Raw genomic sequence first — 23,982 nt, 5'->3', positions numbered from 1 at the left:
ATCGACACTTCTATTAAAAGCAAAGTTTACGTAATTTTTAGACAAATGCTAAAAGCCATTAATAATCATAAGCATTAATAAAGCTACTTATTCATGAGATGCCTAATAATTAGGAAGTTGGTATCTCGATCGCGTTCAAAAAACGTTCAAAAGAGAAGGATGGAGAGTTAAAGAGATCCCAGTTATCAAGTTAGTATTGTCGACCTTCAGACTGGTACATACAGTGGGTAAAAAAAGTATTCGCATACTTTTTGAAACGCAATAACTTTTTTAAAACTGCACTAAATGACTTGAATTTTGTTTACATGATAGAGGGGCTAATATACTACACAACGACTAAAATGCTTTTTTTTAATTTTGCTATTATTTGAAATGAATTAAATAAATGATATATAAACAGGCGGCTGTTTTGTGTATATTACCGACCCAGGTAACACGAGCAAAAACTGAGTGATCGATCGCGATTACGTTTTTAAAAGAACGATTTGAATTTCAAACAATTGTTAACTGAATCAAATTAAATTAATTGTTTAAATATCAATTGAATAAACTATAATTCCCTTATTTCAACTACTATAATTTTCTTCAATCTTCTAATGAATTAAAATGTTCATGATTTTCGATGATTCACTTTTTTAATCAATCAATGTTCCAACCTAGAACAAGAATAATTTATAATTTGTTTCTAAGTAAAAGTTCCAATGTAAATAATTAACCGTTTAATAGTACTTTTTATATAATACTTATTCTTAATCATACGTACACATTTGTGCCAGTTACGATTATAAAATTACACAAATGCTTATAAAATTATACAAACTCTTTAACTATTAATATAAAATAAAATAATTCACATACGGTTTTTTCTCGTTATGATTTTGATTCGCACAAACGATTAGTGTTCCGCTTTGAGATTTTTAATGTACATTATATTTATACATGTGGCGTCACCACGTCCGGCTTGCCCAGAACGAAATGCTCCTTTCTTTTCCTCCCCGATCTTCTTTATCTATAGATCCGTCCCCAACTAAGTTTGTAGACATTACAAAAATATCAATTAATAACCTTAATAATATTTCAGATAGTCTACTCGTTTTTTGTTACCATATGTACCATATGCTGGTTCTGTAGATAAAGAAGAGCATGAGGGAAAAGAATGGAGCATTTCGTTCTGGGCCCACCGTAAATGGTGACGCCACATGTGTTCATATATATATATCTATTGAAAATTTCAAAATGAAACATTAACTGTTTGTGCGAATCGTGAGCAAATTAACAAAGAAGCGTGTGTGAATTACTATTTTGTATTAATTGTTAAAGATTTTGTATAATTTTAAGAACGTTTTTGTGATTTTATAATTGTAAGAATAAGTATTATACAAAGTATACTATTAAATGGTTAATTATTTACATTACAACTCTTACTTAGAAACAAATTATAAATTATTTTTGCACTATTTTTGAATATTAATCCATTAAAAAAAGTTACAGAAAGTTACATTACATACAATTGATTAAAAAAGTCTAACATCTTGAAAAATTTAATCGACTAGGTTCAATGGAGAGTATTATAGTAGATAATTATTCATTCAATTAATGTTTAAACAATTAATTTAATTTTATTCCATCAACAATAAAATACTAACGTCAGTTAATCACAAATTAATAATTTTTTTAATCATAGATGAATGATACATTAGATCCCATTAGTCCATCTTGTGATCTAAATTCACAAGCTGAAGTATCATATTTATTTGGAAGAGACCCTAGCATCTTGGCCTATGGACAAAGACCATATATTTCAGAAGATACAAAAAAGAATTTGATGTCTGTTTATGATATCGAAGAATGTAACTCTATAGAAGAGACAAATTCAGAGTCAAAGAGTTTTCAGACTATTAAAGTCTATTTACGATTGAAACCATTTCCCAAACAGATGAAATTAACACAGGAGCTAGAGCAGTCATATAAAATTCTGAATTCCACTACACTGCTGACAAAACTACCTACTCTGGATAATACTAGTAGTTTTTTGAAAAGATCTAATAGTAATGATATTGTACAAAGAAAATTTACATTTACTCGTACATTCGGACCAGAGATTAATCAATTGGAACTGTTTGAACAAGCTGTTAAACAGCAAATGGTAGATTTTTTAGCTGGTCAGAATTCAACTATCATGACTTATGGTAAAGATATAAGATATCTTATAAATATTGTTTATATTTCAAGAAATGAAACCAACATCTTGATTACTTCTATTATTGATTATTACACAAGTATTATAACTTTTATAGGCACAACAAGTTCAGGGAAATCATTTACTCTACAAGGGAGTATTACGTCTCCTGGTATTATACCCAGATGCTTAGAATTTGTTTTCTCTAATATTACTTCAAAACCGTCTCCTCCTTACAAACCAGTGAATCATTGTGATGTTGTTAGTTTGGGTCCTCTCGAACGTGCTCAAGAATTAGAAATGAAAACGAAATTGCTAACGTTTGCTTCGATGGATAAACAACACTATATTAATGCTTACACAGAAATGCAAAATTTATTACAAGAGGAGTCACCAATCAGACCAAGTCAATGCATTGACGCACATTACTCAGTTTGGGTGTCTTTTGCAGAAATTTATAATGAAATTGTCTACGATCTTTTGTCGAATGAGACTCAGAAAAGGAGAACTCCGTTGAAATTAGTTACTGATACACAAGGTACAGCTTTTATCAAAGGACTGAAAACTGTATGTGTCAATTCTGGTTCTGAGGCTTACCAGGTTTTAATGGCTGGTCAGTATAATTTAAAAGTAGCTGCAACAGCTCTAAATGCAAGAAGTTCTAGATCACATTGCATATTTACTATCAAATTATTGAAGTATTATGTTGAGAATGAACCAAATGCTGTTGAAGTTAGCACGTAAGCAATAGTATTTCTTATTAAATATAATGTTTAGCCAAGAGTATATCTAATAATTTTTATAAATATTATAGATTTGCTTTCTGCGATTTGGCTGGTTCGGAACGCTTGAAAAAAACATTGAATATTGGGGATAGATTGAAAGAAGCACAAAATATCAATACAAGTCTGTTGGTATTAGGAAAATGTTTAAAAACAATTCATGACGGGCAGCTATTTAAACAAAAACCAGAACATGTTGGTCCATTCAGGGAGTCAAAACTAACAAGACTGTTTCAAAAAGCACTTTCTGGTAGAGAACGTATGGCATTGATAGTGAATATCAATCCTTTACCAAATTTGTATACAGAAACACGAAATGTTTTGAATTTTGCTGCTATTGCAAAGAAAATAGTTTTAGAACAGAAACAAAAAGTACATAAGAAAAAGTCGAGATTTTCACAAATAGTTAGAGAAAGTATAAAAACAGTAATTGATTGGGATACTACAGAATTAGAAAGTGAAGGTACAGCATTTTTAAAAATTGCTTATATGTTTCCAATTGATTTATACTTTTACATATCTTGGCAGAGTTGCATAATGGTGGAGATAATCATGCTATACCTGATTATGTTCACGTTGAAGATTACGATGAGTTACTTTGTGAAAATAAAAATCTAAAAGACGAAATAAAATTATTGAAAAGTTCTGCATTAAGTCGCGATCTAGAGATTCGTCAAGAAATGGCGGATACTTATACGGCTATGATGAAAAACCTTGAAACTGAATGGAAGTATGTTACTAGTTTTAACAATTCATCGAGAATAATTTGTCTTGTTAAGTTGTATAATTCATTAGTATAATCATTGTATTTTAAAAATTACACCATCAATTGTGATCCAGGAGTCATATAAACGATGTAGAGGAACGACATGAAGATATTCTTCAATGGTCTGTGAAACAAATTGAAGATTTCTATAAACAAAGATTGGATGAACTTAACTGTGACAAGAGAAAACGTTCGTCTATTCTAGACGACAATGCTGATGATAGAAAAAATATTGAAGAGTTGGAGATTCAAAACTCACAATTAACATCAAAGCTTGTGCTACTTAAAAGTAACGTGAAGCAAGTTAAAGAATCGAATCAAACTTTGGCAATCGAAAAGAATAAGTTATCTTTCGAACTAGACTTAATAAAAAAAGATTTGAACAATATGAAAGATTTGTTGAGTACAGCACAGAAAGATGTTTGTACTGGTGAAGAGGCAACATGTTACATAGAAGAATTAAAGCCTCAACTGTTTGCTAAAGAGGATCAAGTGAAGGTGCATACATGATTATTTATTATTTTTTATGATTGTAAATAAATACTCCATTTTATATTCTATTGACGTTATTTCAGAAATTAAAACTATTTTTAAATGAAGCAAAGGAAGAGTATATTAGTATTACTACGGAAATAAGGGAGAAAGAATATACTATTAAGGAGCAGGAAGTAGAATTATTAGAAAAGCAGGAGACAATAGATGACTTAGAAGCTGATCTTGTAAATATTAATATTTGCCTCACAAAGGAGTGTAAAGAAAAAGAGGCATTAGATGAAGAATTAGAAAATCAAAATAAGAAATTGCTGGATTACGAGCGCAAAATGCAAAATATGCTCCAGATAATAAATAAATTGGGATGTGAGAAATTAGAACTATTAAATGAAGAGCAAATGTTGAAAAAAGCAGTTTTGATTAAAGATTCCACTCAAGACTCAACATGTAAAAATGATGTATGCCAAATTTTAACTTTATATAATATATAAATAATTTTATGAATCAAAACTTACATTGTAAATTGTTACATAATAGGTTTCAGAAACATCTCATGATTCTCCAAAAGATGACGAACATCAAGAGATTATTATCAAAAAAGAAATTTCTATCGATTACAAGGTAGAATCGTTAGATAAGTCTACTGAGCCTGGTAACTATGACCGAAAAACAGGTAGGTATAAGATCTTGACTTATGGTGTTTAACAACAATAGTTATCATACAATTAATTGTCAATTTAATAGGAAATGAAGAGGTTGATCCCCAAATGAGAGAAAAGACACTTGCTGTAGAAATAGAGAATTCTACTCTAAAAGAGAAATTAACTCAAAGTAAGACCGAGATACAGAGCCTGAGAGACGAACTAGATTTAGCTAAAGTGAAATTGAAGGTTATATCTGATCAAATAAGCAATTTGCAAATGAATAGCAGAAATACTAAACTTGGGATTGAAGGTTCTGTTGAATGCAAAAGTCAAGTGAATGAAAATGAAATTCAAAGTGATTGCAGTCAACCTATTAGAAAAGAAGGAGATACTCAAACAAGTTTTAGTGGCGAATTTGATGAATGTGAACTTATTTTGAACGAATTATCCAAACTAATGGTAAAATACGATGATACGAAATCACTTCTTATGGAAAAGTGTCAAGTATGTAGATTAATAGAAATATATTCATATCAGTTTTTAGCAGATTTCTAATAGGACCACTATACAATTTAAAGTGTTGGTTGAGTCTAAGCAAGAAGTATCATCTTTGACGCAAAAACTAGAAAGTCTGACAGAAGAAAATATAGCAAATAAGCTTGTTTTAGAAGAATATAAAAACTCGATTGAATTGTTGAAAAAGCAGCTGTCTCAAGGTGTGGATGATGAAATGCATCATCAAGAATTATTAGAAGATAGTGATCATTCTAAGGCTACACTAGATATAAAGATTGGGGATTATGAGCGACTTATTAATGAAGTTGAAAAAGAACTTGTACATACTAAGCATGATCATAATCAATGCATGGAAGTACGTAGTATTTCATAATCTTACAATTGGTATCACAAATTTTAACCGCTTTTACTTCTTTAACATTTATTCTGCAATTACAGAAATTAAATACTTTACAAGCTAATTTCGACAATCTCATTTCAAAGGTAAGTATAGGTTTAAACATAAAATCGTTTATGCACACATATTTAATGATTACGATTTCAGTGCAAAGATGAACATATAGAAAGTATAAGTCAATTGGAGATTGATCTGCATACAGCAATAGAGAAAAGTGATATGAAGACAAAGGTATTTGGATGTAATAGGACAATAAAAACGATAAAAATTAATGAATCACTAAATCTTAGCTAAAAGATTGTCGATTAATGTTAGAACTCGTGAGAAACGATTTAGTTAAAAGGTTAATATTATAACTAAGTGAAGAAGGATCGCAATATTTTTGGATAAGCATTTATTTATTCGGGCTTTTATGCACCAAAAGATCGTCCAAATTTGTGTTGATTTTATTTCAAAGTATATTCTAAATTTTGTAATAGCATTTGAATTGAGAAAACTTTTGTTTTATGAAATTAGGAAAGAGATCATTTTCTTTATCTAAGAATTTGTAATTCTTTAAAACGTTTTGTCGTTAACATAGAATAAATTATTTAAAACGTGATAATTTATTCTGTCACACTATATCCTTGTTTCCAGTGCTTAGACGTACATGCTGCGAAAATCATAGAACTGGAACACAAACTTGATACCGTAACGGAATTTCAGCAAGAAATTGAAGAATTAAATAAGAAGTTAGAAATATGTCAAGATGAGAAAGAATATCTGCAAAAGTTGTTGGATGAAAATAATGATAAACTCTTGGATTTTGAGGATTGTTTGGAAAGTGCGAAAGATATAGAACAGGAAAAAGATGCTGAAATAATGTCGCTTCAACAAGGTCGGATATACAATTTGTTATTGTATAAAGCATTACAAATATTACTTCCGTAGTGAAGAAAAACAAAATTCGTCATGCTTCCAGAAGTAAAGTCGCTACTTTAAAAAACGGATCTTGCTGACAGAGACGGCAAGCTGATGCAGGCAGAGATAAAAAATACAATAAAAGAATTGGCAGATACAAAAAATAAACTTTCTCAAAATGAGAAATATATTGAAAACTTAGAGTCACAGGTTGAAGCAAACGAACAGAATGCTAAAATTTTGGATCTTCTCCAACAAAGTGCTCAAGAAAGGCAAACAGAAAATGACAGGTTACGGAACATGAATCAAGAACTAAAAAATAGTTTGAATGAGAAGGAACGGGAGATGGAAGCATTTATGAAAAACAGAGATGAGATGGTCACCAAATATGAGGCGCTAGTAAGGAATCAACAAGAGGAATTAGAGAAACAAAAACAAGTAGCACTTCCTTACTAAATTGTTTAATGAAGTTGAAGGCTTAGGAACAAATTGTTCATTATGATACTTCTTTTATAGGCAACTGTGCATCATTCTAAAGAAAAAGTCTATTGTGAAAACGCTTCAGAGGATGAAGTGATAACAAAAGAACGTAGGACATGGCGGCCACCAAGGAAATATTCTCCTACATCAGATGTATCCGTCATCGAGCTACCTAATTCAGGGACCAAGTATAAACTTAAACACGTTATTGTATAGATTAGACTAGATGAGAAAGTTTTGATATTCTTTTATTTATCTCTAGGGTCCATTTTATTTATTTTGTAAACATACCTATACTAGATTTTAATTTTTATTACTACTTGCTCGTTTTGATCTTCCATCACCTTGCCGTTCTTCTTCTTAACAGAATGAATCAAAAAGGACAAATAACACTGTCCGACAAAATCAAACTTTTTTTCTGGGTTTCTATAGCCATTATGAAATTCTTGTAGAGCTTCACTTCCTGAACAAGAATCCGAAAACCGAATTGCTCCATCACCCTCAGTTTTTTAAATAAACGAACTTTTGTACAAACCCAAAATTTTCGACAAAAATGAGGTATTGCATGAAAAGTATAAACGTTAGAAGGTTCTAATTGGTGTTAAAATATAGAGGAGAGTTTCCCGAATATAGTGGCATGCAATTTATTAATTGTTTTTGATCCTAAATAGCAATAAATTAATGTGAAAGTTTAAAAAAGTGTCGACGTGAGCAGTTTCTGCGCAATATTTTTGTATTTTTACGAAAAGTTTTTTGTTCAGCACGAAAACTCTACCCAGGATCGGATTCTGTAGACATTTTTGAAGAAGGAACGGCCCGGTAAAAGTGTCGGAACGATGTACATTTCGAGTGGATCGAGAAAATGTTCGTCGGCAACATGTGCACGACGTTTTGCCGCCATGTCCTTCGCTGCTCGCTTCTCTCTGTCCGGCAGGGTCGAAGCTATGCGTAATCAACACCGATGGAGGGATCCAATGGGGCACCCACTTTTCGTAAATAATATTTGAATTTTTTTTAGTATTTTAATGTTTTGTTTTTTTTTACATATTTCTGTGAATAATAATCACCAAACTGTGATATATTTCACACAAAAAATCACACCAGAGTATTTGGAGTTGGTAACGAAAGTATTCTAACACTAGCATAATTTTGACTTCTACGCCATATAAGTAAATAAATATTTAAATATATATTTAACGATATGTTTCAAGAAATTCAACGTTTTGAAAATGATTATTTATTATTTTTTTTTATTTATATATTTTTTTATTTTTATAATTTAAATATAAATTATCGTTATAATTTTAATGATAAATGTATACATGATATACTTGTAATTCGAACAAATTCAGAATAAAATGAATATTTTTTGTTCATTATTTTTCTTTTATTATTTCTCCATTTTTAATTTATGATTCACAGTTTGGCGATTATTATCCATAAAAATATGTAAAAGAAGACAGCACATTGAAGTACTAAAAAAAAATGGCACGCCCCACACGCTAAGTGGGTGCCCCATTGGATCATTTGAAGAAAGTATTAAAATCAGAAGTAGTTGTTCATTTTATATTTGATTTAAATTTGAAGAAATTACTAAAATCAAAAGCAGTTGCTCCGTTTGTGCAGTTTTTGCTCCGCAACCAGCAAATTAGAAGAACACGATAAAGTATTAATATTTTAAACGGATTCACATATAACGGATATATGGAAAACCTAGAAAAATTATAAGGTGGACTTGGCGAAACCTTTTTATCAAAGTCGGATGACTTTAACATCTACTAGTGATCTCAGGGAAGAGACCAGGAACACAATTGAATAATTAAACGAACTTACCTGTAAGTGGGCATCTATCATAGTTGTATGAAACGCCTCTTCGGAAAAGATCGATCCCACGTGAAGCCCACAATAAAAAATTGTGAGCCCATTACTTATGGCACAACTTTGAAGAAATGAGGTAAGACCCAAATTGAATGATAACAAGTCACTCGAGTGGGTGATTTTAACAACATATATCAAGATCGTATATACATAAATTCATGCAAAATGTGAATACTGAGGACGTAGTCGGACCAGCCTGACCCCGCAGTCCTTTCTGCTTCCTCCTGACCTTAAACTCAATCAATTCCAAATCAGTTGAGACCAATTTCCTTGATAGCATGTGTCAAAACCAAAACTATTTTCAAAACGTTCCTTTATGCTTCATACGAACAAAGAAATTCAAGTGTTCTGTTTTTCGTGACTCTCCCTGTATAACAAAACTTCAAGCTTCCACTTAAAAATCTTAATGTCACTTTCGTAGTGTGCTTGACATTAATGTCTCATTCTTCGAAATATTTGAACGAGTTAATTTCGTTGTTGTTGTCGAACAAACAAAAATAATTTTAAAGCTTTCATATTTAAAATTTGTTGCATAAATCTTCACATTGAAACAAAAAATTGACGTTATTGTATTATGAAATCAATTATAGAAAGTCAAGAATACTGAAGAATACTTAATTTCTATACAAAACAGTTCATTGATAGATTTTTGAAAATATCTTAGAGATGATGGTTACTTTGAAAGAATGCACTTTGTATATCATATATCGCTTAAGACAACATATTTAATCATTAATTCATTATAATTACACAACCATATTAAAAAAATTCATATTTTCTTACAATGTACATGCCTCTTTCGCATCTTCACAATTTCTTTTTCATTCTGACACAATATCAAATTACTTGCTCCTAACTAGAGTGTGGGATAGTACTGCTACTCAGCTTACAAATACTTGCTGAATTAAATAATGATGCCAAGGCTTCTTCGGGGGGGGGGGGGGCAAACAGTATCTTTATTTTCCGGGAATTTGCATCAGCTATGTTCAGAAGTGACATGCCAACATTCTTTTTAGCAGTCACATCGACTTCTTTTTCATACGCCGGAAATTTAACTATATCCAAGTTAACAGAGATAACTGCCGCGGGCAAAATTGTCTCACCAAATTTAATAATAATACACTAGAACTCCGTTTATTTGAATTCTGTTTAACCGACATACAACCCTGTATACCGACAAGAACGATGCTCCTATTATCCGACTCCAGTTGGATGTATATACTTGCACTTGTATTGAAAGCAATTTGTAACAAAACCCAGTTATATAAAACTAAACTCCAATTATATGAATAAATAAACAACGAAAGAGGGAATAATCGCTTCATTCCTATTATCACTAATGCGAGTGATAGATAGACTTATAGATAGACTTATAGAGTGATAGATAGATTCACTTATGCGAATATGCATAGAATACGGATACACATTTAATAATATTATCGTTTCTGGACGTAATAGCCGCGGCCCAAACTGTCTCGCCAAATTTGTTTCTGGCATCAACACTGGCACCTTTATTTATCAGTTATTTAACAACCTTTAAGTGCTGAAACATAACAGCTATGTGCAAAGAGGTCGTGCATCAATGTCTTCAGTTATCAGAAAGCACTTTTTTCATTTATCAGAAATTAAACTATCTTCAATTTACCATAAATAGCAGCAGTGTACAAAATTGCCATTCCTCGATTGTCTTCAGCATTAACATCGGCCCCTTTTTCATTTATCAGAAATTTAACTATCTCCAAATTACCATACTTAGCAGCCGTGTGCAAAACTGTCATGTCATTAATGTCTTCAGCATTAAAATCGGCCCTTTTTTCATTTATCAGAAATTTAACTATCTCCAAATTACCATACCTAGCAGCAGTGTGCAAAATTGTCTTTTCATTATTGTCTTTGGCATTAAAATCGGCCCCCTTTTCATTTATCAGAAATTTAACTATCTCCAAATTACCATACCTAGCAGCAGTGTGCAAAATTGTCTTTTCATTATTGTCTTTGGCATTAAAATCGGCCCCCTTTTCATTTATCAGAAATTTAACTATCTCCAAATTACCATACCTAGCAGCAGTGTGCAAAATTGTCATTCCTTCATTGTCTTTGACATTAAAATCTGCCCCTTTTTCATTTATCAGAAATTTAACTATCTCCCAGTTACCATACTCAGCTGCCATGTGCAAAACTGTCAAGCCATTAATGTCTTCAGCATTAAAATCGGCCCTTTTTTCATTTATCAGAAATTTAACTATCTCCAAATTACCATAACCAGTAGCAGTGTGCAAAATTGTCATGCCATCAATGTTTTCAGCATTAAAATCGGCCCCTTTTTCATTTATCAGAAATTTAACTATCTCCAAATTACCATACCTAGCAGCAGTGTGCAAAATTGTCATTCCTTCATTGTCTTTGGCATTAAAATCGGCCCCTTTTTCATTTATCAGAAATTTAACTATCTCCCATTTACCAAAATCAGCTGCCACGTGCAAAACTGTCATGCCATCAATGTTTTCAGCATTAAAATCGGCCCTTTTTTCATTTATCAGCAATTTAACTATCTCCAAATTACCAGCCCTAGCAGCAGTGTGCAAAATTGTCATTCCATTATTGTCTTTGGCATTAAAATCGGCCCTTTTTTCATTTATCAGCAATTTAACTATCTCCAAATTACCAGACCTAGCAGCAGTGTGCAAAATTGTCATTCCATTATTGTCTTTGGCATTAAAATCGGCCCTTTTTTCATTTATCAGCAATTTAACTATCTCCAAATTACCATACTTAGCAGCAGTGTGCAAAATTGTCATTCCATTATTGTGTTTGGCATTAAAATCGGCCCCTTTTTCATTTATCAGAAATTTAACTATCTTCAATTTACTATACCTAGCAGCAGTGTGCAAAATTGTCATTCCTCCATTGTCTTTGGCATTAAAATCGGCCCCTTTTTCATTTATCAGAAATTTAACTATCTCCAAATTACCATAACCAGCAGCAGTGTGCAAAATTGTCATTCCTTCATTGTCTTTGGCATTAAAATCGGCCCCTTTTTCATTTATCAGAAATTTAACTATCTCCAAATTACCAGACCTAGCAGCAGTGTGCAAAATTGTCATTCCATTATTGTCTTTGGCATTAAAATCGGCCCTTTTTTCATTTATCAGAAATTTAACTATCGTCAATTTACTATACCTAGCAGCAGTGTGCAAAATTGTCATTCCTCCATTGTCTTTGGCATTAAAATCGGCCCCTTTTTCATTTATCAGAAATTTAACTATCTCCAAATTACCATAACCAGCAGCAGTGTGCAAAATTGTCATTCCTTCATTGTCTTTGGCATTAAAATCGGCCCCTTTTTCATTTATCAGAAATTTAACTATCTCCAAATTACCATACCTAGCAGCAGTGTGCAAAATTGTCATTCCTTCATTGTCTTTGGCATTAAAATCGGCCCCTTTTTCATTTATCAGAAATTTAACTATCTCCAAATTACCATACTTAGCAGCCGTGTGCAAAACTGTCATGCCATTAATGTCTTTAAAACTAAAATTGGCCTCTTTTTCATTTATCAGAAATTTAACTATCTCCAAATTACCATAACTAGCAACAGTGTGCAAAATTGTCATTCCATTATTGTCTTTGGCATTAAAATCGGCCCTTTTTTCATTTATCAGAAATTTAACTATCTCCCACTTACCAAACTTAGCTGCCATGTGCAAAACTGTCATGCCATCAATGTCTTCAGCATTAAAATCGGCCCCTTTTTCATTTATCAGAAATTTAACTATCTCCAAATAACCATACTTAGCAGCAGTGTGCAAAACTGTCATGCCACTAATGTCTTCAGAATTCCTACTGGTCTCTTTTTCATTTATCCGAAATTTAACTATCTTCAAATTACCATACCTAGCAGGAGTGTGCAAAACTGTCATGCCATTAATGTCTTTAGAACTAAAATTGGCCTCTTTTTCATTTATCAGAAATTTAACTATCTCCAAATTACCATACCTAGCAGCAGTGTGCAAAATTGTCATTCCTTCATTGTCTTTGGCATTAAAATCGGCCCCTTTTTCATTTATCAGAAATTTAACTATCTCCCATTTACCAAAATCAGCTGCCACGTGCAAAACTGTCATGCCATCAATGTTTTCAGCATTAAAATCGGCCCTTTTTTCATTTATCAGCAATTTAACTATCTCCAAATTACCAGCCCTAGCAGCAGTGTGCAAAATTGTCATTCCATTATTGTCTTTGGCATTAAAATCGGCCCTTTTTTCATTTATCAGCAATTTAACTATCTCCAAATTACCAGACCTAGCAGCAGTGTGCAAAATTGTCATTCCATTATTGTCTTTGGCATTAAAATCGGCCCTTTTTTCATTTATCAGCAATTTAACTATCTCCAAATTACCATACCTAGCAGCAGTGTGCAAAATTGTCTTTTCATTATTGTCTTTGGCATTAAAATCGGCCCCCTTTTCATTTATCAGAAATTTAACTATCTCCAAATTACCATACCTAGCAGCAGTGTGCAAAATTGTCATTCCTTCATTGTCTTTGACATTAAAATCTGCCCCTTTTTCATTTATCAGAAATTTAACTATCTCCCAGTTACCATACTCAGCTGCCATGTGCAAAACTGTCAAGCCATTAATGTCTTCAGCATTAAAATCGGCCCTTTTTTCATTTATCAGAAATTTAACTATCTCCAAATTACCATAACCAGTAGCAGTGTGCAAAATTGTCATGCCATCAATGTTTTCAGCATTAAAATCGGCCCCTTTTTCATTTATCAGAAATTTAACTATCTCCAAATTACCATACCTAGCAGCAGTGTGCAAAATTGTCATTCCTTCATTGTCTTTGGCATTAAAATCGGCCCCTTTTTCATTTATCAGAAATTTAACTATCTCCCATTTACCAAAATCAGCTGCCACGTGCAAAACTGTCATGCCATCAATGTTTTCAGCATTAAAATCGGCCCTTTTTTCATTTATCAGCAATTTAACTATCTCCAAATTACCAGCCCTAGCAGCAGTGTGCAAAATTGTCATTCCATTATTGTCTTTGGCATTAAAATCGGCCCTTTTTTCATTTATCAGCAATTTAACTATCTCCAAATTACCAGACCTAGCAGCAGTGTGCAAAATTGTCATTCCATTATTGTCTTTGGCATTAAAATCGGCCCTTTTTTCATTTATCAGCAATTTAACTATCTCCAAATTACCATACTTAGCAGCAGTGTGCAAAATTGTCATTCCATTATTGTGTTTGGCATTAAAATCGGCCCCTTTTTCATTTATCAGAAATTTAACTATCTTCAATTTACTATACCTAGCAGCAGTGTGCAAAATTGTCATTCCTCCATTGTCTTTGGCATTAAAATCGGCCCCTTTTTCATTTATCAGAAATTTAACTATCTCCAAATTACCATAACCAGCAGCAGTGTGCAAAATTGTCATTCCTTCATTGTCTTTGGCATTAAAATCGGCCCCTTTTTCATTTATCAGAAATTTAACTATCTCCAAATTACCAGACCTAGCAGCAGTGTGCAAAATTGTCATTCCATTATTGTCTTTGGCATTAAAATCGGCCCTTTTTTCATTTATCAGAAATTTAACTATCGTCAATTTACTATACCTAGCAGCAGTGTGCAAAATTGTCATTCCTCCATTGTCTTTGGCATTAAAATCGGCCCCTTTTTCATTTATCAGAAATTTAACTATCTCCAAATTACCATAACCAGCAGCAGTGTGCAAAATTGTCATTCCTTCATTGTCTTTGGCATTAAAATCGGCCCCTTTTTCATTTATCAGAAATTTAACTATCTCCAAATTACCATACCTAGCAGCAGTGTGCAAAATTGTCATTCCTTCATTGTCTTTGGCATTAAAATCGGCCCCTTTTTCATTTATCAGAAATTTAACTATCTCCAAATTACCATACTTAGCAGCCGTGTGCAAAACTGTCATGCCATTAATGTCTTTAAAACTAAAATTGGCCTCTTTTTCATTTATCAGAAATTTAACTATCTCCAAATTACCATAACTAGCAACAGTGTGCAAAATTGTCATTCCATTATTGTCTTTGGCATTAAAATCGGCCCTTTTTTCATTTATCAGAAATTTAACTATCTCCAAATTACCATACTTAGCAGCAGTGTGCAAAATTGTCATTCCATTATTGTGTTTGGCATTAAAATCGGCCCCTTTTTCATTTATCAGAAATTTAACTATCTTCAATTTACTATACCTAGCAGCAGTGTGCAAAATTGTCATTCCTCCATTGTCTTTGGCATTAAAATCGGCCCCTTTTTCAGTTATCAGAAATTTAACTATCTCCAAATTACCAGACCTAGCAGCAGTGTGCAAAATTGTCATTCCATTATTGTCTTTGGCATTAAAATCGGCCCTTTTTTCATTTATCAGCAATTTAACTATCTCCAAATTACCATACTTAGCAGCAGTGTGCAAAATTGTCATTCCATTATTGTGTTTGGCATTAAAATCGGCCCCTTTTTCATTTATCAGAAATTTAACTATCTTCAATTTACTATACCTAGCAGCAGTGTGCAAAATTGTCATTCCTCCATTGTCTTTGGCATTAAAATCGGCCCCTTTTTCATTTATCAGAAATTTAACTATCTCCAAATTACCATACTTAGCAGCCGTGTGCAAAACTGTCATGCCATTAATGTCTTTAAAACTAAAATTGGCCTCTTTTTCATTTATCAGAAATTTAACTATCTCCAAATTACCATACCTAGCAACAGTGTGCAAAATTGTGTTTCCATTACTGTCTTTGTCATTAAAATTGGCCCCTTTTTCATTTATCAGAAATTTAACTATCTCCCACTTACCAAACTTAGCTGCCATGTGCAAAACTGTCACGCCATCAATGTCTTCAGCATTAAAATCGGCCCCTTTTTCATTTATCAGAAATTTAACTATCTCCAAATAACCATACTTAGCAGCAGTGTGCAAAACTGTCATGCCACTAATGTCTTCAGAATTCCTACTGGTCTCTTTTTCATTTATCCGAAATTTAACTATCTTTAAATTACCATACCTAGCAGGAGTGTGCAAAACTGTCATGCCATTAATGTCTTTAGAACTAAAATTGGCCTCTTTTTCATTTATCAGAAATTTAACTATCTCCAAATTACCATACCTAGCAGCAGTGTGCAAAATTGTCATTCCTTCATTGTCTTTGGCATTAAAATCGGCCCCTTTTTCATTTATCAGAAATTTAACTATCTCCCATTTACCAAAATCAGCTGCCACGTGCAAAACTGTCATGCCATCAATGTTTTCAGCATTAAAATCGGCCCTTTTTTCATTTATCAGCAATTTAACTATCTCCAAATTACCAGCCCTAGCAGCAGTGTGCAAAATTGTCATTCCATTATTGTCTTTGGCATTAAAATCGGCCCTTTTTTCATTTATCAGCAATTTAACTATCTCCAAATTACCAGACCTAGCAGCAGTGTGCAAAATTGTCATTCCATTATTGTCTTTGGCATTAAAATCGGCCCTTTTTTCATTTATCAGCAATTTAACTATCTCCAAATTACCATACTTAGCAGCAGTGTGCAAAATTGTCATTCCATTATTGTGTTTGGCATTAAAATCGGCCCCTTTTTCATTTATCAGAAATTTAACTATCTTCAATTTACTATACCTAGCAGCAGTGTGCAAAATTGTCATTCCTCCATTGTCTTTGGCATTAAAATCGGCCCCTTTTTCATTTATCAGAAATTTAACTATCTCCAAATTACCATAACCAGCAGCAGTGTGCAAAATTGTCATTCCTTCATTGTCTTTGGCATTAAAATCGGCCCCTTTTTCATTTATCAGAAATTTAACTATCTCCAAATTACCAGACCTAGCAGCAGTGTGCAAAATTGTCATTCCATTATTGTCTTTGGCATTAAAATCGGCCCTTTTTTCATTTATCAGAAATTTAACTATCGTCAATTTACTATACCTAGCAGCAGTGTGCAAAATTGTCATTCCTCCATTGTCTTTGGCATTAAAATCGGCCCCTTTTTCATTTATCAGAAATTTAACTATCTCCAAATTACCATAACCAGCAGCAGTGTGCAAAATTGTCATTCCTTCATTGTCTTTGGCATTAAAATCGGCCCCTTTTTCATTTATCAGAAATTTAACTATCTCCAAATTACCATACTTAGCAGCGGTGTGCAAAACTGTCATGTCATTAATGTCTTCAGCATTAAAATCGGCCCTTTTTTCATTTATCAGAAATTTAACTATCTCCAAATTACCATACCTAGCAGCAGTGTGCAAAATTGTCTTTTCATTATTGTCTTTGGCATTAAAATCGGCCCCCTTTTCATTTATCAGAAATTTAACTATCTCCAAATTACCATACCTAGCAGCAGTGTGCAAAATTGTCTTTTCATTATTGTCTTTGGCATTAAAATCGGCCCCCTTTTCATTTATCAGAAATTTAACTATCTCCAAATTACCATACCTAGCAGCAGTGTGCAAAATTGTCATTCCTTCATTGTCTTTGACATTAAAATCTGCCCCTTTTTCATTTATCAGAAATTTAACTATCTCCCAGTTACCATACTCAGCTGCCATGTGCAAAACTGTCAAGCCATTAATGTCTTCAGCATTAAAATCGGCCCTTTTTTCATTTATCAGAAATTTAACTATCTCCAAATTACCATACCTAGCAGCAGTGTGCAAAATTGTCATTCCTTCATTGTCTTTGGCATTAAAATCGGCCCCTTTTTCATTTATCAGAAATTTAACTATCTCCAAATTACCATACTTAGCAGCCGTGTGCAAAACTGTCATGCCATTAATGTCTTTAAAACTAAAATTGGCCTCTTTTTCATTTATCAGAAATTTAACTATCTCCAAATTACCATAACTAGCAACAGTGTGCAAAATTGTCATTCCATTATTGTCTTTGGCATTAAAATCGGCCCTTTTTTCATTTATCAGAAATTTAACTATCTCCAAATTACCATACTTAGCAGCAGTGTGCAAAATTGTCATTCCATTATTGTGTTTGGCATTAAAATCGGCCCCTTTTTCATTTATCAGAAATTTAACTATCTCCCATTTACCAAAATCAGCTGCCACGTGCAAAAATGTCATGCCATCAATGTTTTCAGCATTAAAATCGGCCCTTTTTTCATTTATCAGCAATTTAACTATCTCCAAATTACCAGACCTAGCAGCAGTGTGCAAAATTGTCATTCCATTATTGTCTTTGGCATTAAAATCGGCCCTTTTTTCATTTATCAGCAATTTAACTATCTCCAAATTACCATACTTAGCAGCAGTGTGCAAAATTGTCATTCCATTATTGTGTTTGGCATTAAAATCGGCCCCTTTTTCATTTATCAGAAATTTAACTATCTTCAATTTACTATACCTAGCAGCAGTGTGCAAAATTGTCATTCCTCCATTGTCTTTGGCATTAAAATCGGCCCCTTTTTCATTTATCAGAAATTTAACTATCTCCAAATTACCATACTTAGCAGCCGTGTGCAAAACTGTCATGCCATTAATGTCTTTAAAACTAAAATTGGCCTCTTTTTCATTTATCAGAAATTTAACTATCTCCAAATTACCATACCTAGCAACAGTGTGCAAAATTGTGTTTCCATTACTGTCTTTGTCATTAAAATTGGCCCCTTTTTCATTTATCAGAAATTTAACTATCTCCCACTTACCAAACTTAGCTGCCATGTGCAAAACTGTCATGCCATCAATGTCTTCAGCATTAAAATCGGCCCCTTTTTCATTTATCAGAAATTTAACTATCTCCAAATAACCATACTTAGCAGCAGTGTGCAAAACTGTCATGCCACTAATGTCTTCAGAATTCCTACTGGTCTCTTTTTCATTTATCCGAAATTTAACTATCTTCAAATTACCATACCTAGCAGGAGTGTGCAAAACTGTCATGCCATTAATGTCTTTAGAACTAAAATTGGCCTCTTTTTCATTTATCAGAAATTTAACTATCTCCAAATTACCATACTTAGCAGCCGTGTGCAAAACTGTCATGCCACTATTGTCTTCAACATTAAGAATGTTATATGGATTATCTAAATTATCTAAGACAAAACGGCCGATTCCTTTATTACTTTCCTTTGCTGCTACAAATAGAACGTCCTTATCATAATATTCCTCTTGTAGATGTATATTTGTCAGTTTCTCTTTTAGGAGTTTACTGTTTAAAAATATTCGTATAACTTGATAATCTGTCTTTACTAAAATCTCTTTTAATAAATATTCTTGTTTTTTTGATTTTGTTAGTACATACTGATTCCCTGCTTTCCATTTTGCTATCCAATTTACGAATACTTTAGCAGCAAAGTAGTCTCTAACAGTTGAGTGTATAAACTCAATATTGCTACCATCAGATCTGATAATACCAACTGATAGTAATGTATCTCTAAATGTTTTTAAAGATTGTTTTGGTGCAGATTTAAGGATGAAAGATTTAGTTAGAGATTTATGATAATTATCATAAGTTATTTTATCTTGTTCCTGTCTTAGTTGTTCTTTAACTTTTGCTTTTTGAAAATAAATACTATACTTTCTATCAACAAAATTTTCGTATAATTCCCATATGTCATTTCCCACATAACTAAAGTCAGGGCTTTGACCATTAATATCTCGCGTCCATTCTTTAAAATATCTCATAGAGCCTTCTAACATTAAATAAAGCTGTAATGGTCTTCCAATGAGCTTCGATACATCGCCTTTAAATACTTCGTGCATTTTACTTAAGAATGTCATGGTGTATGTTTGCACCCTCGTATTTTCTATTATTTCATCATTACTGCCAAAGATACTTTGAAAATCATCATGACTTAAAATGTGACTTAGATGATTCTTTAAGTAATTTTTAATTAATTCGCTCGTTATTTCATCACCAATTGGTTCAAGCTTTATGGCAAATGTTGAAACTGCACTCTCTAAAATATGCTCACAATGGAGACGAGTAGTAATCCATAATTTAGCTTTAGTTTTATCTTTCAAACGTTTTAATAATGTGATAACTTTATCTCTATTCACTTCATCTAAAACTTCATCAAATCCATCAAATGTTATTAATAAAGGTATTCCAAAATCCTGCTTTACCAGCGCCATACCTAATAATCTTCTGGCAAAATCATTGCTTATACTTTTATCAACTTGTAATAAAAAATCTGTTATTTTTTGTACTATTTCTGTTGGAACATTAAAATCAATATCCCTTATTGCATCTAAGTGATCTTTTAGATTAATTGTAATCAACCAATGCGATTTAATTATTGACTCTCTTGCGCCAGATTGTAATACATACTGTAACTCGTATAACTTAACCAAAGTAGTAGTTTTGCCAATTCCTGGATCACCAGCGATAATTACCACCTTATCGTCTTTAATTTCAATAATTAAAGCATCTTCTCCTATTAAAGGTTTAGAATTTCTATGGTCTTTACCTCTGTATTTACTCAAATTCTTTAATGAACCATAAGTTTTACACCAAATAAGCTGTTCTTGTTCAAACTTAAGCAAATGAACTGTTTTGGCGTAATTTTGTACAACTAGTTCTTCAAAAATAGTTAGCATATTATGTTGAGAATTTAGGAACTTAATCCTATGATCCTTATAATTTCTTTCAAATTCTATTTGTTCTCTGTTATCATCAAATTGAAGCCATCTTGTGGCCTCCTCTTTCCTTTTACCACCGATGATAAATATTTCAGAAAGCGTAGGACTTGCTAAGTGTTCTTTTACATTCTTCTCAATAATTACTTCAGTATTAAATCTGTTACTTTTTAAGTAAAAGTCAGGGTTATAAATTTGTTCTAGCATGAATTTAGATGCACTACCTTCATGTTTTACATTAATCCAATAAATCTTTCTTTCCCGATTGTTCTGACATATTTGTTTAAAATCTTCTTTTTTAAATTGATCACCAGCTACTTGTATTCTATTGTCAATAGCTGTGTCAATATCTTGATTCAATACTGCTATTCGACTTTTGAGATCATTCACTTTTGGTATTTTGTTATTATCTATATCTGCATTTACTAGGTATTCAATTAACTTGTTCTCTTTGACTGTGCTAGGTATCCCACTAATAATGTAAATATCATTTGATTCTTCTGATAATAATTTATCAACCAAAGTTTTCATATTGACTTCGTCAACTAAGTCAGAATATGCTCCTTCTAAATCAGTTGTGCCTAATGGACTACTACCTATCTTGATTACTTTATTGACAATAAGTCCCTCTAACGTTTCGGCATCAATTACTTGTTTTGCATTTTTATCCCACTTACCAATTAATTTCTTCAAATTAATTTTTGCTCCTTGCAGTACTACTTCTCGTTCCAAGAGCTTCTGCTGTGATTCTTCAGTTAGGTCATTTAATGTGAATTTGCGGTCTGTTGCTTCTTTATAACATTTGTTGGTGAACACCCTTTTCATTTCATGAAATTCCTCTATTTTACTTTCTGGTATTATGAATACGACTTTTCTATCTGATTTTTCTTCTAAAAGTGTATTTAAAGCTTTTAAAACATCTGATAATCTTTCCTTATCTGAATCGTAGGGATATCTTATGCATAGCATTTTTCCTGCTGCAGAATAGTATAGGTGGTTGATTTTGTCTCCCTTCTCCATATAAGAATTAAATTTTAAAAAAAGACAATCTCGTATAGGATAATTTCTATTCTCAATTGTTAAGCTTTCATAAATACTTAAAATGCTTAACAACGTGTTCTCTGTTTTTAGAAGAAAAACTTGTTCGTTTGACCTTAGAAAGTTATCAAGATCAATAGGATTTTCAAAATGTATCTCATATTTTATTATATTGTTCATTTCTCCTAAATATTCATTAAGAACTTGTACACTATTCCTTGGCTTAATTAAAAAACTGTTTTCAATGAATTCCTTACATCGATATGCTATTCCTCCTTTTGCTTGATCGGTGTAGTACTCAAAAAGCGACTTGATTTCTTTATTTGTATTAAGCAACCATCTTCTTCCTTCATCATGATATCGTGCAAGTATATGTGGAATACTTACAATTAGTTCAGATTGCTGCGCATCCTCCGGATATGTAAATGCTCTTGCTAGTGTTATGAGTGGACTATCTTCAGTATTACTGTGTATCTCCTTAACTATATCTTTTGTATAATCTTTAATATTCGCCGTTATTGTTTCAAAAGCTCGCTTTTCACAATTTTCTAAATTGTTGTCATATGGATTACAACCATTTTTATATAGGATATAGATTGCAAGATGCGTTAACTCTTGAGCTAAAGTACCCAATAGCTTATTTTCTTCTATCTTAGCTGCTAAGTAAATTCTACCGTCTTTATAATCAGTAGTTCCTTTTGTACTTTCTGAAGCAGTAGGATTAATATCGCTAATATTGTTATTATCAAAATCAAAAATTATGTCAAGACAATCTATATATTGTATCACTTTTAGAATTATTGAAACTTCAGGAATAGCATCCAAAGACCTATAAAGTTTCTCGATTAGCTCTTTGTCGACGGGTTTCTCTGATCTTGATTTTGATGTTAGGTAAAGAATATGTCCTTGATCAATTTGAGGAAATTTAGAAATCATTTCTGTTTTTAGAGTATCTTTTTCTCCTTGAGAGAGTTTATTTATGCATTCTTTTTCATCTTCATTTTTAAACATGAATCCAGCGGACTTAAGAAACGCAAAAATTTCGAATCTTTTTTTTTCAATAGCTGTAAACATTGCCGATTGACTTTCACTATTTAAGCAAAGCTTCGATTCGCTAATAGTATCCGTATAAACTTTAATATCCTCTAAATGGTTTTCTTTAATTTGTTCATGTAAAGAATTTCTCTTTCCAACAAATTCTTTAAATTCCTTCTGAACATTTCCTTCATTTAACACAGTTAGATCAAAGTGATTAGGAAAATCTGAATCAGCTTTTAATAATGCAAGTACAATATCAAATTGGTGATTTTCCCAAGCTAAATCTACAGCACTCTTTTTTAATTTATTATGACAATTGATATCAATTCCACATCGAATAAAAAAATCTACGTTATCTTTTTTTCCACTTTTAGCAGCTATTGATAGTAGTGTATTACCTTCTTCGTTAATTTGTTTTAACAATTTGAGTTGTTCTTCTGTAAGAGTAGTTTCTCTTAAAGGTAATTGGAGATTAATTACAGATGCTATATCTTTTACATTTCCATGTGCCGCGGCAACCGGTAATGGTAAATTTACTTTCTGATTGTCAGCAGCATCCATATTTATTGGTTGCCAAATTTGCTGCTGTGACTTAGTTCTATTTATATCACTATGCTGTTGAGTTTTATATGAATCAGTATCGCTACCATCTGCTAAATCTAATGCTGTTTTACCACCTAGTGCAGAAAGAAATTCAACTAAATTCTCATAATTTTTATCACGTGCAACATCTAAAACTGTTTTTCCTCGTGCATTTAGAGCATTTATTTCTGCACCATTCTTTAGACAGTTTCCAATGTCTTGCATAATTTGTTCTTGTGGCAGTTTTTTGCGTATAATAGAAAATAACTCATAATTCTTCAGCCACTGTTCATCTTCATCGCTACTACTTATACTATCGGGATACATTTTAAGAATCTCGATATTTTCATATACTAGTATATGTTGTGCTAAATCTTCTTATTGTTGTTCCTGATTTTCTCATTAAGGATTTACTGGATTATTTCACAAGGAATGTGTATTTCCGAGCTTCTAGTTACCACTCTTGCAACTTTATCGGCATATAATATGATGTAGTATCCTGCTCGTCGGCACCTGTGGGCATGAATAAATATTATTATCATCTTGATCTACGCGATATTTTTTCAAAAACATAGAAACGTAGGAATAAACATGGAAGGAATGCGGTAACTTGAGCAATCAAAATGTTTCATTTTCGACAATGTTTGGGTTGTT

At 32.2% G+C, this 23,982-nt stretch overlaps 2 protein-coding genes across 3 annotated transcripts in view; one reads left to right on the top strand and one right to left on the bottom strand.

Annotated features, from left to right (window-relative positions):
- Window positions 1-1,211: 1,211 nt before the first annotated feature.
- LOC117228272 (uncharacterized) overlaps window positions 1,212-23,982 on the top strand; it is a 26,595-nt gene continuing 3,824 nt past the window's right edge. The window contains 16 exon segments of the mRNA XM_076521803.1: window positions 1,212-1,361; window positions 1,685-2,189; window positions 2,298-2,919; window positions 2,994-3,424; window positions 3,490-3,691; window positions 3,802-4,225; window positions 4,303-4,677; window positions 4,757-4,892; window positions 4,964-5,371; window positions 5,442-5,734; window positions 5,818-5,862; window positions 5,924-6,007; window positions 6,413-6,653; window positions 6,738-7,114; window positions 7,193-7,344; window positions 7,918-9,110. Of these exon segments, the coding sequence (XP_076377918.1) occupies window positions 1,685-2,189; window positions 2,298-2,919; window positions 2,994-3,424; window positions 3,490-3,691; window positions 3,802-4,225; window positions 4,303-4,677; window positions 4,757-4,892; window positions 4,964-5,371; window positions 5,442-5,734; window positions 5,818-5,862; window positions 5,924-6,007; window positions 6,413-6,653; window positions 6,738-7,114; window positions 7,193-7,344; window positions 7,918-7,960 (4,338 nt within the window). The 5' untranslated portion in view covers window positions 1,212-1,361 and the 3' untranslated portion in view covers window positions 7,961-9,110.
- The window catches only part of LOC143259462 (uncharacterized), a 27,863-nt gene continuing 13,622 nt past the window's right edge, over window positions 9,742-23,982 (bottom strand). For both annotated transcript variants that reach the window (XM_076521796.1, XM_076521795.1), the window contains one exon: window positions 9,742-23,841. In XM_076521796.1, the coding sequence (XP_076377911.1) occupies window positions 10,660-23,655 (12,996 nt within the window). In that variant the 5' untranslated portion in view covers window positions 23,656-23,841 and the 3' untranslated portion in view covers window positions 9,742-10,659. The remainder of the gene's footprint in view (window positions 23,842-23,982) is intronic.

This window comes from Megalopta genalis, chromosome 5 (assembly GCF_051020955.1).
Source record: "Megalopta genalis isolate 19385.01 chromosome 5, iyMegGena1_principal, whole genome shotgun sequence".
Lineage (NCBI taxonomy): Eukaryota > Metazoa > Arthropoda > Insecta > Hymenoptera > Halictidae > Megalopta > Megalopta genalis.
The sequence above is the reverse complement of the archived record's forward strand: the minus strand, read 5'-3'. Positions and strand labels throughout refer to the sequence as shown.